This window comes from Macaca thibetana, chromosome 3 (assembly GCF_024542745.1).
Source record: "Macaca thibetana thibetana isolate TM-01 chromosome 3, ASM2454274v1, whole genome shotgun sequence".
Taxonomy (NCBI): Eukaryota; Metazoa; Chordata; class Mammalia; order Primates; family Cercopithecidae; genus Macaca; species Macaca thibetana.
In genome coordinates, this window is record NC_065580.1 from 150,742,581 (window position 1) to 150,756,687 (window position 14,107).

The window sequence follows — 14,107 nt, forward strand, 5'->3', positions numbered from 1 at the left end:
ACAGGCGCTGCTTACCGACAGATAAACTATTTGATTAGAAACCAGAGAGGCAGCTCAAGTGGACCCGCCACACACAGTGAGCTCCGTTTCACTGGACAGTCCCTATCATGTGAACGAAATAATTGTTTTTGAAAGTTTAAAACAATAAGCTTAAAATGGCACGAAACAGTGAAATCCTCAGCCCAGCTTCACTGCGTACTGACCCGGAACAGGCCCAGGCAGGTCTGAGCTTCAGGTCCCTTTCTCTGCTGTGTCATGAGCCATGACAACTGCAGCCCCCAGTGCCCAGCACAGAGAGAAGTCATTAAAATTAAAGGAGAAAAGGAGTACGAGAGGAAGAAAAAAATACCCTGCCATGGCCTGCAGAGGGGGCCTACCTGTGGGTCAGGGACAACCGGTTCCAAAGCACCATCGTGGGAGGCCTCCATGTCGCCAGGGACCTGGGCCTTGGCGCCACCATCCACGCGAGGCTGTGGGTGGGCCCCGGGCACCCGTGTGTGAGCTGTGGTTCTGCAGGCCTGCCGCCTGTCCAGCTCCACCTGGCACCTCAGGAACCGCTGGTGCAGCACATGCAACTGGCGGCTGAGGCGGGCACACTGCGCTCGGAGCCGCTGCAGCTCAGGAGGCTCCGCCCCAGCTGCCAGCGGCTGCTGCTCCAGCACGCAGCGGATGTGGGCCAAGGCCAACAGGACGGCCTCCAGCTCGGCAGAGTGGGCCACCTTCCGCTGGTTCAATGCGTCAATTTCTAAATTTCTCTCGGCAATCATTGCTTCCTTTGCTTTCAGGGCAGCTTCGAACTCCTGGATCCGGGAAGCCATGCCTTCGACCTCAGCCTCCCTGAGGGCTGCACTGCGCTCTAGTTCAGCCAGCTGCTGCTCCGCAGCCTCCTCTGCACCCTGGAGGCGCTGCTGCAGGGCCTCCAGGGCCTGGCTGTGCCCACGCTCCTGGTCAGCCAGCAGCCGGCTCAGGGCCTCCTTGGCTTCGAGCGCAGCCTCAAGCTCGCCCTGCAGGGCCTGCCCGCGGGGGCCCCCGGCCTGAGAGCAGAGCAGCTCGCTCTGCAGACTGCCAGCCTGACTGTCGCTGACTTCATGCACCACAGGCCCCATAAGGGACAGCTCGTGCTGCAGCTTCTCAATGACTTCATGGAGTTGTTCGATTTCCTCTGCTTTCTCCTTTTGTAATCGCTTCTGGTTCTCTCGCAGATTTTCAATCGTGGCTTTCAGCTCTTCAATCTCAGAACTTCTGGTATACACAACCTGAAGAGAGAGCACATTTCAGTGGAAAATTAAATGTATCCACTTCAGAATGTCCCTGCTTCACAACGCGTTACCTTCTGAATGCATTCTTGGAGTGAAGACTCCATAGCTTGAAAAACAAAGCAGCCACAGAAGCCAACTCCCGGTCTCGGGATGCACTCCACATCGGCCTGGGCTGCTACTGGGCCCTGGCACACACCTTGTGCTCCACGTCTGATCGTGGGACAAAGTGCTAATGCAGCCAATTTCCACACAAGGACGTCTACAGAATGATGCTTTCACCACCCTTTACATGTTATTTTGTTAATATTTAAACAACTTGATTTGTTTGATTTTCCTGAAGGTGCATTAGATTTTAGGTGTCGTTCTGACTCCAGGAGGAAAGAAACCTGGGCAGAGAATCTGCATCAACAAAGCGGTGAGCCGGGCACACTCCCCTTCCATCCCAACACTGCTCACGGTGATGCTGGTGACGCAGGCGTCTCTGCCACTGCCACCTCGGTGACACCAGGCATCAAAGTGAGTTTACTTGTGCCATGAAACATAATCCTCAGTCATGTAAGGAAATACGATTGTTTCCACTTTAAAGACAGGAAAATTGAAACTGAGATATTAAACATCTTTCTAAACCCACAAAAATAGTAAGTGGAAAATCAGGATTGAGATCTATGTCAATACAGCTCCAAACTCTATTCTCTTAAGATAACATTACTGGTAATGACAAAAAATAGAAAAATTCTAACCCATTTGTGTTCTGACAATTTTAAAACAATTTGTTATAAACTAATACGTTCTTCTAAAAAAAATTGAGGGTTTCATAACAACGCCGGGTTTCTCTGGAACTACCTCACAATTACTCTGGACTGAAATGCAAATCTGGCCCACAGGAAAAAAAAAAAAAAAAACGGAACCTGATGAAGCTGTGGCTTTGGTTTCGACGCTGTCAGCGACACCTTCCTATGCATTTACCACCGAGGACCACCACCACGCAATTAGCAAAAGCAGCCTCCCAGCTGCGGGCTGGGAATGCCCGCTGCACATTCTGCTCCACCCTGTGTCTTACTGGGTGCAGCACCGGCCCGTGTCTCTGTACTCTACAGGCAAGTGAAGGAATTTTAAAGACAGTTCTGATTATATACAGCTTTCGCTCATTCACTAAATGCACTAAATAAACTGGAATCAAAGGGTGTGCACTAAAGACGGTCACAATCACAACGCAAATATTATGTTAAAATACTGGAACCAGCCTACAAAGGTAGCTCTAAATGTAAAACACTAAAACCTAAAATCAGTGAACTGAGGCCAGGTGCGGTGGCTCACGTCTGTAACCCCAGCACTTTGGGAGGCTGAGGCAGGCAGATCACTTGAGCACAGGAGTTCGAGATCAGCCTAGCCAACATGGCACAACCTGGTCTCTAGTAAAAATATAAAAATTAGCCAGGCGTGGTGACAGGCACCTGTAGTCCTAGCTACGCAAGAGGCTGAGGTAGGAGAATTGCTTAAACTCCGGAGGCAGAGGTTGCAGTGAGCCGAGATTGCGCCACTGCACTCCAAGGTGGGTGACAGAGCAAGACAGCATCAAAAAAAAGCAAAAAGCATATACAAGCGTATTCAAGGAGACTTGAATGCAAAGTAAAACTATGAAATTTCTGAGGAAAATGGGGTTAGGGAAAGAGCTCTCAGATAGAACTTCAAAAGTATACTCTGGGCCGGGCGCGGTGGCTCAACCCTGTAATCCCAGCACTTTGGGAGGCCAAGGCGGGTGGATCACGAGGTCAGGAGATCGAGACCATCCTGGCTAACATGGTGAAACCCCGTCTCTACTAAAAATACAAAAAAAAACTAGCTGGGCGTGGTGGCGGGCGCCTGTAGTCCCAGCTACTCGGAGGCTGAGGCAGGAGAATGGCGTAAACCCGGGAGGCGGAGCTTGCAGTGAGCCGAGATCGCGCCACTGCACTCCAGCCTGGGTGACACAGCGAGACTCCGTCTCAAAAAAAAAAAAAAAAAAGTATACTCTGGCGGGGCACGGTGGCTCACGCCTGCAATCCCAGCACTTTGGGAGGCCAAGGCAGGGGGATCATCTGAGTCAGGAGCTCGAGACTAGCCTGACCAACATGGAGAAACCCCGTCTCTACTAAAAATACAAGTTAGCTGGGCATAGTGGCGGGTGCCTGTAATCCCAGCTACTCAGGAGGCTGAGACAGGAGAATTGCTTGAACCTGGGAGGCAGAGGTTGCAGTGAGCCGAGATCACGCCACTGGGCGTTCCAGCCTGGGCAACACAGAGAGTCTCTGTCAAAAAAAAAGAAAGTAAAAAGTTTTGCTCTGCAAAACATACTGTTAAGAGAATGCAAAGACCAGCCATACATTGGGAGAAAATACCTGCAAATCATGTATCCAAAAAAAGTGTTCAAAAGATATAAAGAATTCCCAAAACAATACAAAACCGAACAACCCAACTTTTTAAAACTTTCTGAGGCGAGGTACGGTGGCTCATGTCTGTAATCCCAGCACTTTGAGAGGCCGAGGCAGGTGGGTCACAAGAGGTCAGGAGTTCGAAACCAGCCTGGCCAACATGGTGAAATCCCGTCTCTACTAAAAATACAAAAAAATTAGCCAGGTGTGGTGGTGGGTGCCTGTAATCCCAGCTACTCAGGAGGCTGAGGCAGGAGAATTGCTTGAACCCAGGAGACTGAGGTTGCAGTGAGCCGACATGGTCCCACTGCACTCCAGCCTGGGCCACAGAGTGAGACTCCATCTCAAAAACAAAAACAAAAACAAAAAAAACGCCTTTCTGAAAGACTTGAGCAAACATTTTCCCCACAATATGGATGGCAAATAAGCATAGAAAAAGATGCTGAAGATCACTAGTCATTAAGGAAACACAAAACACTAGGATATACCACTCTGTATCTACCAGAATGTCCAGGAAAAAAGACTGGCCTTACCAGGTGCTGATGAGAACGTGGTTACCCAGAACACTCATCTATTGCTGGTGGAATGTAAAACGGTAGCGCAACTATGGAAAACAGTTTGACAGTTTCTTTTAAGTAAAAGATATACTTACACATGAATCGGCCAAGCATTCAGATTAAGTATTGAACCACAAGAAGTGAACATTTATTTTCTCCCAAAAAGCTGTGCATGAAAGTTTACGGCAGCTCGATTCATCACTGCCAAAACCTAGAAATTATCCAAATGTCCCCCAATGGGTGAATGGATCAACAAACTGTGGTCCATCCAGACAACACTACTCAGCAACTAAATGAACAGACACAGGCCACAGGATGCATCAATTTCAAGCGCGTCACAACACCTGACTCGAAGCAGAATTCCAGGAAGGACAGGAGAGGCCGTGGGCGGGCGGCCAGAGGCTGGAAGTCGTAGACGGGTTGCCAGGAAGAAACTGCACTAGGAAAATTTTCTGAGTGATGAGATTGTGGTGATTATTACAGGACTAAATCCTTTTTTCAAAATTTATAAAACTGTATACCAAAAAAACCTAATTTTATTATGCACAAAGTTAAAAAATAAAAAACTTAAAGAAATTGTTATACTAAAAAATAACAAGTATCTATAACCCATGACCTAAGGTTCTATCTGAAAAAGCTAGAAAAAGAAGAGAAAATAAACCCAAGGTAAATAGAAGGAAGCCAATAATGAAAATAAGAGGAGAAATCAAAGAAATAAACAGACAAAAGTATCAGAGCCAAAAGCTGATTCTTTGAAAACATCAACAACATGAATAAACTACTAGCTAGAGACACACAAGAATAAAAGAGAAAACACAAACTCACTAATATCAGGAATAAAAGAAGGGCCATCAGCATAGAACTTGCAGATACTCAATGGCAAGTAAGGAAATGGTTAATAAGGTGAACAGTTACAAAATGAGAAAGTATAGGCTGGGCAGTGGCTCACGCCTGTAATCCCAGCTTTGTGAGGCCGAGGCAGGTGGATCACAAGGTCAGGAGATCGAGACCATCCTGGCTAACACAGTGAAACCCCGTCTCTACCAAAAATACAAAAGATTAGCTCAGCGTGGTGACACACACCTGTAACCCCAGCTACTCGGGAGGCTGAGGCAGGAGAATCACTTGAACCCAGGAGGCGGAGGTTGCAGGGAGCTGAGATCATACCACTGCACTCCATCCTGGGTGACAGAGCAAGACTCCATCTCAAAAATATAAAAAGTATAAACTTCTTTATGCAAAGCAATTTGACAATTTTGATGACATGCACAAGTTCCTTGAAAAATACAACTTACCACAACACGAAACAGAAATCCAAATACCTCAGTCTATTAAAGAAAATGAATTCATTATCATAAATCTCTCTAGATACACAAACTCCAAACGGCTTCATTGTTGACGCTATGAAAGCATTCAAGGAAGAAATCCCAGCTATGTGAAATAACCTCTTTCAGAAAAGATGGGGGGTGAAAAAATTCCCAACCTATTTTATGAGACTAACATAACCTTCATACCAAAGCCTTAGGAAATACTGCAAAAAAAGACAATTACAGACCAACATCCCTCATGAACACAGATGCAAAAACCATTAACAAAATATTAGCAAACCAAATTCAGTAATATATGTAACATATGAAGAGGGCAGTACATCACTACCAGGTATGGTTTATCCTAGAACTGCAAGGTCAGTTTAATCTCCAAGAAATAAATCACTCAATAAAGTTAACCCTATTCGTAAAATAAAAGAGAAAACTGTCATCACTATTTCAATAGATCTAGAAAAAGCAAACTAGAAATGTAATGGAACTTCCTTTATCTGATAAAAAGGCACCTGTGAAAATCCTAAAGCTAACATACCTAATGGCAAAACACTGACCACTTCCCCGTAAGACAAGGAGCAGGGCAAAGATGACTGCTCTAGCCAGTTTGAACTTTGTACCGGGAGTGCTAGACATTGTAATCAGAGAAGGAAATAACAAAAATTGGAAAGAAATCAAACTGTCTTTACTTGAAGATGATGTTATCTTATACATAAAAAGCCCTCAGGAATCCACAAAACACTACTAATATACATAAACTGTGCAAGGTAACAGCAAGGCTAATAGACAAAAGGTGTATGTGTATTCATGGTAAACAACTAGATAATTATTTTAAATCTCATTTACAATAGTGCAGAAAGCCTAAAATATTTAAGGATAAATTTAACAAAAGACGTGTGAGACCTCTTTATTAAAACCTATAGAATAAGAGAGAAGTAAATGGTAAAATTAAAGAAACATCACTAACCCCAGAGTTAGAACAAGCAACACAGGAAGGGAGGGCCCACGTTGAGGACGAGGTGTTAGGGTGGCTGGAGCCCCGGAGGACGGCAATACAGAACAAGCGACAACAACCACGACCAGGCCAGGGAGACGGGAGCTCTGTTTCCCCACAAACCTAAGACACTTCTAGAAGACGAACATCCTCACTGACATCAAATGGGGTAGAAAACGGCAAATGTGGTGTCCTTGAAAGAACTGGAAACCGAACAGAGTCAAACCTTTAAATGGAATTTTACTTTTCCTTATTATATAAAGCAAACTAAAGTAATAGCCACACCTTCACAAAAAATTAGGAGAATTACAGAAAACGAAGGATGTACGAATTTGCACATATCTGGAAGAAAAATCCCACAAGAAAATACTGGGGATTGTCCTTATAAAGCCTTCAATTCCTAATGGAACTAAAATACTGTCCTTAACATTTAACTATTTTTAATATATTTTTCATTATATAAGATTATAGTTACAGGTCAAATTCTAGAGCGCACTATAGACAAATAATACAACTTCTTTTGAAAAGTAATCAATGGTTTTCAAAGGCATTCTTTTTTTGAGATGAGTCTTGCTCTGTTGCCCAGGCTGGAGTGCAGTGGCGCAATCTCGGCTCACTGCAACCTCTGCCTCCTGGGTTCAAGCGATTCTCCTGCCTCAGCCTCCCAAGTAACTATCAGAGGCACCGCCCACCAGGCCCAGATAATTTTTGTGTTTTTAGTAGAGACGGGGTTTCTCCATGTTGGCCACGTTGGTCTCGAACTCCTGAGCTCAAGTGATCTGCCCGCCTCGGCCTCCCGAAGTGCTGGGGTTACAGGCGTGAGCCACCGCGCCTGGCCATAAAAGGCATTCTTCAATGTAACCCAAAAGGATATTTTTAAATTTTTGCCAAATATACAAGATACCAACAAACACTAAGACAGATAATTAATATCTCAGTAGCCTCTGTCAAAGGGAAATTAAAAGTGACAAACTGGAGACAAACTTCTTTTTACTTCTATGGTCCCCTCCAAAATTTTTTTTTTAGGCAGGGTCCTGTTCTGTCATTACGGCTGGATTACAGTGGCATGATCACAGCTCACTGTGGCCTCCGTCGCCCAGGCTCAAGTGATCTTCCCACCTCAGCCTTCAGAGTAGCTGGTATTATAGGTGCATGCCTGGCTAAACTTTTTTTAAAAATTTGTAGAGATGGGACTCATTACGTCATTGTCCAGGATGATCTCGAATTCCTGGGCTCAAACGATCCTCCCACCTCAGGTTCCCAAACTCCTGGGATTACAGGTGTGAGAGCCACTGTGCCTGGCCATAAAGTTAATTTTGTGTTTGAGACAGGGTCTCACTTTGTTGCCCAGGCTGAAGTGCGGTGGCATAATCACAGCTCACTGTACCCTCCATCTCCTGGGTTCAAGTGATTCTCCTGCCTCAGCCTCCTGAGTGGTGTGTATCACTCTGCCTGGCTAATTTTTGTATTTTTAGTAGAGATGGGGTTTTCCCATGTTGTTTAGGCTGGTCTCGAACTCCTGAGCTCAAGTGATCTACCCTCCTCAGTCTCCCAAAGTGCTGAGAATACAGGCGTGAGCCACCGTGCCTGACTGACAAAATTAATTTTGAAAAGTATTACAAACATTATATGAGGAAACAGAAAGCTGTCATCCTGGAAAGCCAAGGTCCCAGTCAATCACACCCAGACACCATGAGGACTTTGTGCAGGAGACGCAGGCAAAGCCAGAAGCACGAGAAGACCCCCTTCTCCCCCAGCACTGGGGAGTGGCTGACCTTGCCGAGGTAAACCTGCTGTGCCTGGAGCTGCTTGCTCACACACAGGATCTCCTCTTCCTTGTTGTGCAGAAATGCCGGTAATAACAACCACCATATCAAAACAGAGCCAACAGAACCTTACTAGGGAAATGTTCTACTGACCCTACAGGTATGAAACGTCCTAATTAAATGAGCCTACAGTTTTAAATTGGAAAAATGGAAAATCAATTTGAAAATGTTTGTTTGTTTTTGTTTTTTGAGACAGAGTCTCGCTTTGTTGCCCAGGCTGGAGTGCAGTGGCACGATCTCGGCTCACTGCAAGCTCCGCCTCCCGGGTTCACGCTGTTCTCCTGCCTCAGCTTTCCGACTACCTGGGACTACAGGCGCCCACCACCACACCCGGCTAATTTTTTGTGTTTTTTTGTTTTTTTGTTTTTTTAGTAGAGACGGGGTTTCACCGTGTTAGCCAGGATGGTCTTGATCTCCTGACCTCGTGATCTGCCCGCCTCAGCCCTCCCAAAGTGTTGGGATTACAGGCGTGAGCCACTGCGCCCGGCTGAAAATGTTTTTCTACTAAAGTCCTTTCTGTCTAGTTTTCTTATGGTCGTTTAAAAATAAACCAATAAGTAAATAAAGTCCTCTCTGTTTAAAATGACGTTATTAGGCTAGGCAAGGTAGCTCATGCCTATAATCCCAGCACTTTGCGAGGCAGAGGTGGAAGGACCACTTGAAGCCAGGAGCTCAAGACCAGCCCGGGCAAGAGAGCAAGACTCTATCTCCACCAAAAAAAAAAAAAAAAAAAAATTTAGCCAGGTGTGGTGGTGCATGCCTGTAGTCCCAGCTACTGGGGAGGCTGAGGCAGGAGAATCGCTGGAGCCCAGGAGTTTGAGGCTGCAGTGAGCTATGACTGTGACACCCAGGCGACAGAGTGAGACCCTGTCTCTAAAAAAAATAGTAACATAAATAAATAAAACGACATATTCATTTGGATTTCAAAAATCAATTACTGCACTTTTCCAGGCAATCTGTCTCAAAACCATCACCAAAAAGAAGTAAAATGAGCTCTTATCTGTTTCTCATCTTATTAACGAAGGAAGAGTTCACACAGAAAGAACCGCTCATCCCCGGGATCAACCTAAAACTCCCTTTTACTCCACACAGGTTAGAATCATTCACATGTAGCCTCGGTAAGAATCAGACATAAATGTCACCACCCTCAACTGTCTCCCACGCTGAGTTCATTCACCAAAGAGGTGCCACGCGGGCACCACACACAAGATTCTCCCACGCTGAGTTCATTCACGGAGCCGGCACCACGCGGGCACCACACACAGGATTCTTTCTCCTACACACAGTATTCTCCCACATAACACGATTCTACACAAGGTCTTTTTTTTTTTTTTTTTTTTTGAGACGGAGTCTCACTGTGTCACCCAGGCTGGGGTGCAGTGGTGCAATCTCGGCTCACTGCGAGCTACGCCTCCCGCGTTCACACCATTCTCCTGCCTCAGCCTCCGAGTAGCTGGGACTACAGGTGCCCGCCACCATGCCCGGCTAGTTTTTTTTTGTATTTTTAGTAGAGACGGGGTTTCACCATGTTAGCCAGGATGGTCTCGATCTCCTGACCTCGTGATCCACCCGCCTTGGCCTCCCAAAGTGCTGGGATTACAGGCTTGAGCCACCACGCCCGGCCTACACAAGGTCTTTCAAGGGCACCTGTGAAGTTACCAACGCTCTGCAATTTTGAATATCATCTCTATTATAAACAGGCTGGTTGTGGTTTTCTTTTTTGCTTCAAAAGCACAGCTACATTAAAATAATAAACCTTAAAATAGATTTTTTAATATACACCTAACTATGTACCCACAACATTTTTTTTTTTTAATTAGTTTTTAAGACTTTTTTCCCATCATGCCAGTGGGAAGAGACACAGTGAGTGGCCACTAACTTAAGTCACCTCCTTGAGAAGAGCAAGCCAGCAATAGCCCAGCGCCTCTCACAGCCCCAGGGTGCTGCCCTAGGGAAAGGCCTCTTCTCAGATTCCTGACTATCAGGGCTGCAATCAGAAAGCAGTTTGGGGCAGGGGTCGCTGGCTCCCCACTCAAGATCCCTAGAAAGCTGCTTCCATGCACATGTCCCCAGGCAGAATCGGGCGCTCTCTGCAGCTGTCTGCCACGTGGGGCCATGGGCGTCTGTGAAGGCCAGAGACCCGCCTCCCAGGCGAGGGTCCTGGCAGCCGCTCGGCACTGGCGTAAGCAACATGAACTCGGCGTCACGTGGACCTTTGGTGGCTTACCTTCGAGCTCACGCTCTCTTCCTGAAGTTCTCCGAGGCGGACAGCAGTCTGGCTGTTCTTTAAATCTAATTTTAAGTTCAGATGTAGTATCTCTTCATTTTTACTTTCTAAGTCACCTTTCATCTTTTCTAGTTGTTCTTTCAAGTCCAAAACCTTTCATTAAAACAAAAGAAGTATTAAAAGTCATCTAATATTCTATTGATATTAATAATTAAGAAATTATTAAAATAGCTTTGAGAGATTTAAAAGCACATGCCTAAGACAGTTATTACTACCCTGTACCCGTATCCACATATAAATGGTAAAACTGCAAAAAATACACAGTGGTCAGGGCTGGGCACAGGGCTCACACCTGCAATCCCAGCACTTTGAGAGGCTCAAGCAAGCAGATCACCTGAGGTCAGGAGTTGGAGATCAGCCTGACCAACATGGTGAAACCCTATCTCTACTAAAAATACCAAAAATGAGCCGGGAGTGGTGGTGGGTGCGCCTGTAATCCCAGCTACTCGGGAGGCTGATGCAGGAGAATCACTTGAACCCAGGAGGCGGAGGTTGCAGTGAGCCGAGATCGCGCCATTGCACTCCAGCCTGGGCAACAAGAGCAAAACTCTGTCTCAAAAAAAAAGTAAAGAAAAGAATACACAGTGGTCACAAGCCAATTGCCTGCGTTATCTGGACCGGATCTGCCACAGAGAAGCTCACTGGACACTGACCTGGGGCTGATAATCCCATGTCCCCACTCCGTACTCACCTCACTCTCACGCTGCAGGAGTGCGCTCTGTGTCACCTCTAACTGTACTTCTGGACCCTCAGGAGGGCTGCCCGGAGGCGGCTCAGGGCAACTGCCTGCATCTAGTGTAGACTGCAATGTGGACGCCAGAAGTAAGCTACTCATCTGCTGTTTCTTTAACAACTCTTTATCCTATTAAAAAAAAAAAGGAACTCTATTTTAGGCAAATACTTGGGAGTTCAGTACCTCAAACTGCTGCCTGTTAAAGCATAGACCATCTTCAGCTGCACCTGAAGCAGAGCAGGTGCACCTGCACGCACCTGCACTCAGTGACGCACCAGGCAGCACTGGTACCCAGAACCCAGCCACCTCCCAGCAGAGGCCTGCCTGGTGCAGGACGCGACCCAGAGCCACAGCCTGTGCCCAAGTCCACTGTGAGGAATTTACCTACAGTAATATTCACCAAACTATTACCAATATTTTCAAAACTGACAAGAACTGGCCAAAAAAAATAGGGCAATGGCTGATGGTGTGCTCATACAATGAATATTACCGGCCTAGAAAAAACTTTTCAAAGAATATTTAATATGATGAAAATGGTCACAATACATTACATGCGCAAGAGCATGACATATAAAACCGCATAAACAGTCCAAATGTCACGAAGGAATAAAAAGACATTTTCTAACCCTGACATCTACTAAGCTCAGCAAAAGTTTGCTGAGTGAAGGCAAAAGGAAGGGGTGAAGCCGCCCTGAAGCAGGTGTCACTGAAACATGAGCGGCGGCCGGCCAGGGGGACAGCTCCACTCCAAGTACAGGTGACGTTCAGCGGTCCTCCCTGCGACAGCAGAACGGAAACACGTCAGGGCTTCAGGAAAGGCCCCAACTTAGTAATTCTCATCAGCACTTACAAGAATCAGACACACTTGGCTGGGAGCGGTGGCACACACCTGTAATCCCAGCACTTTGGGAGGCTGAGGCGGGCAGATCACCTGAGGTCAGTAGTTCGAGACCAGCCTGGCCAATATGGTGAAACCCCATCTCTATTAAAAATACAAAAATTAGCCAGGCATGGTGGCGTGCGCCTGTAATCCCAGCTACTTGGGAGGCTGTGGCAGGAGAATCGCTTGAACCCAGGAGGAGGAGGTTGCAGTGAGCCAAGATTGCGCCACCGCACTCCAGCCTGGCGACAGAGTGAGACTTTGTCTCAAAAAAAAAAAAAAAAAAAAATCAGACACACCTGAGAAACACTCCTCTCATCTGTGTCTGAGGCCAAACTACTAATTCTAAAATCAAATTTCTTACTGAGCCTCACTTTCCAAGTAACCTTTTAACCTCATAAAAGTCAGCTGAATTCCTTTTAGCTAAATGCTCACAAAGGAGGGCACAGCCGCTACCCAGAAATGCACACAGGCAGCCATGAGATGGCCCACCTGGCTCAGTGCTCCAGCCCCTCTCTAAACTCTCAGACACAAACGAACACACGGAACACGGGAAACACCAGCAATGCAAAACCATCACTGGAGATCTTTTCACTGGGAGCTGACCTAAGTTCCTGAACTCAACTGAAATAAGTACAAGGGGCTCTCATCAAAGTATTTAATAAGGTATATTTTTTTAAACCTAAAATCTTAAAATATTTACTTTATGAAATATTAAGGATAAATGCAGAGTTCTTGAGACATAAAGAAATGGTATACAATCCTCCAGCAAATAAAAGCAACAATCTCCAGCAAGGTCAAAGTACACTTCCTACCCAGTCACCAAGGACTTCTGCTTCTCCCCAACGCCCGCGTTTCCGGTGCAGACGTGGCGGCTGCGAGTGAAAAAGGACGCCCTGCCCGCTCCTGCCAGATCAGCAATGAAGCCATGCCCCAGGGACGCCTCACCACACGCCCCACCACGACGTGGAGACGCTTTACCTGCGCCAGCTCTTTCACAATGTTCTTCTGTTTTTCCACTTCTTCCTGGAGCTCGGCCATTTTCTTCCTGATGTTGATGTTCGTCTCCTCCAGACGTTTAATTTCTTCTTCCTGCCTCAACACTTGTCTATCTGCCGACTCTTTCTGTAGAGCCAATTCATTAAATTCATCCAACTTTTCTCTCAACTTTTGTTGTAACAACTCAACCTAAAACAACAAAAAATGCTTGGGGAACACAATAGACTGTTTTATAAAAACCCATCTTCCAAACAAAAAAGTACCAAAAACAATAGAAAACAGATGCCCTGGCCGGGCGCGGTGGCTCAAGCCTGTAATCCCAGCACTTTGGGAGGCCGAGACGGGTGGATCACAAGGTCAGGAGATCGAGACCCTCCTGGCTAACCCGGTGAAACCCCGTGTCTACTAAAAAATACAAAAAATTAGCTGGGCGAGGTGGCGGGCGCCTGTAGTCCCAGCTACTCGGGAGGCTGAGGCAGGAGAATGGCGTAAACCTGGGAGGTGGAGCTTGCAGTGAGCTGAGATCTGGCCACTGCACCCCAGCCTGGCCACCAGAGTGAGACTCCGTCTCAAAAAAAAAAAAAAAAAAAAAAAGAAAACAGATGCCCCTATGCCCTCCCCTAGACCCACAGGGAGACCCGGACCCACAGACTGAACAGAGAAACCTAGACCCGGGCAGCACAGGGAGATCTAACGGAAGTATAGGGTGATGCTGTGTTAAGGTCATTCTCTATAATACAGAATTTGTTAGGAAAATGAAATTTATTCTGATAGAAAAGAATGCAATATTACAGCTGGGTATGGTGGCTCATGCCTATAATCCCAGCACTTTGGGAGGCCGA

General features: G+C 46.3%; 1 protein-coding gene across 6 annotated transcripts in view; it reads right to left on the minus strand.

The window, feature by feature from the left end:
- PCNT (pericentrin) overlaps positions 1–14,107 on the minus strand; it is a 142,007-nt gene that overhangs the window by 32,328 nt on the left and 95,572 nt on the right. For all 6 annotated transcript variants that reach the window (XM_050784313.1, XM_050784318.1, XM_050784315.1 and 3 more), the window contains 4 exons: positions 13,248–13,454; positions 11,345–11,515; positions 10,594–10,746; positions 378–1,256 (listed from right to left, as the gene is read on the minus strand). In XM_050784313.1, the coding sequence (XP_050640270.1) occupies positions 378–1,256; positions 10,594–10,746; positions 11,345–11,515; positions 13,248–13,454 (1,410 nt within the window). The remainder of the gene's footprint in view (positions 1–377; positions 1,257–10,593; positions 10,747–11,344; positions 11,516–13,247; positions 13,455–14,107) is intronic.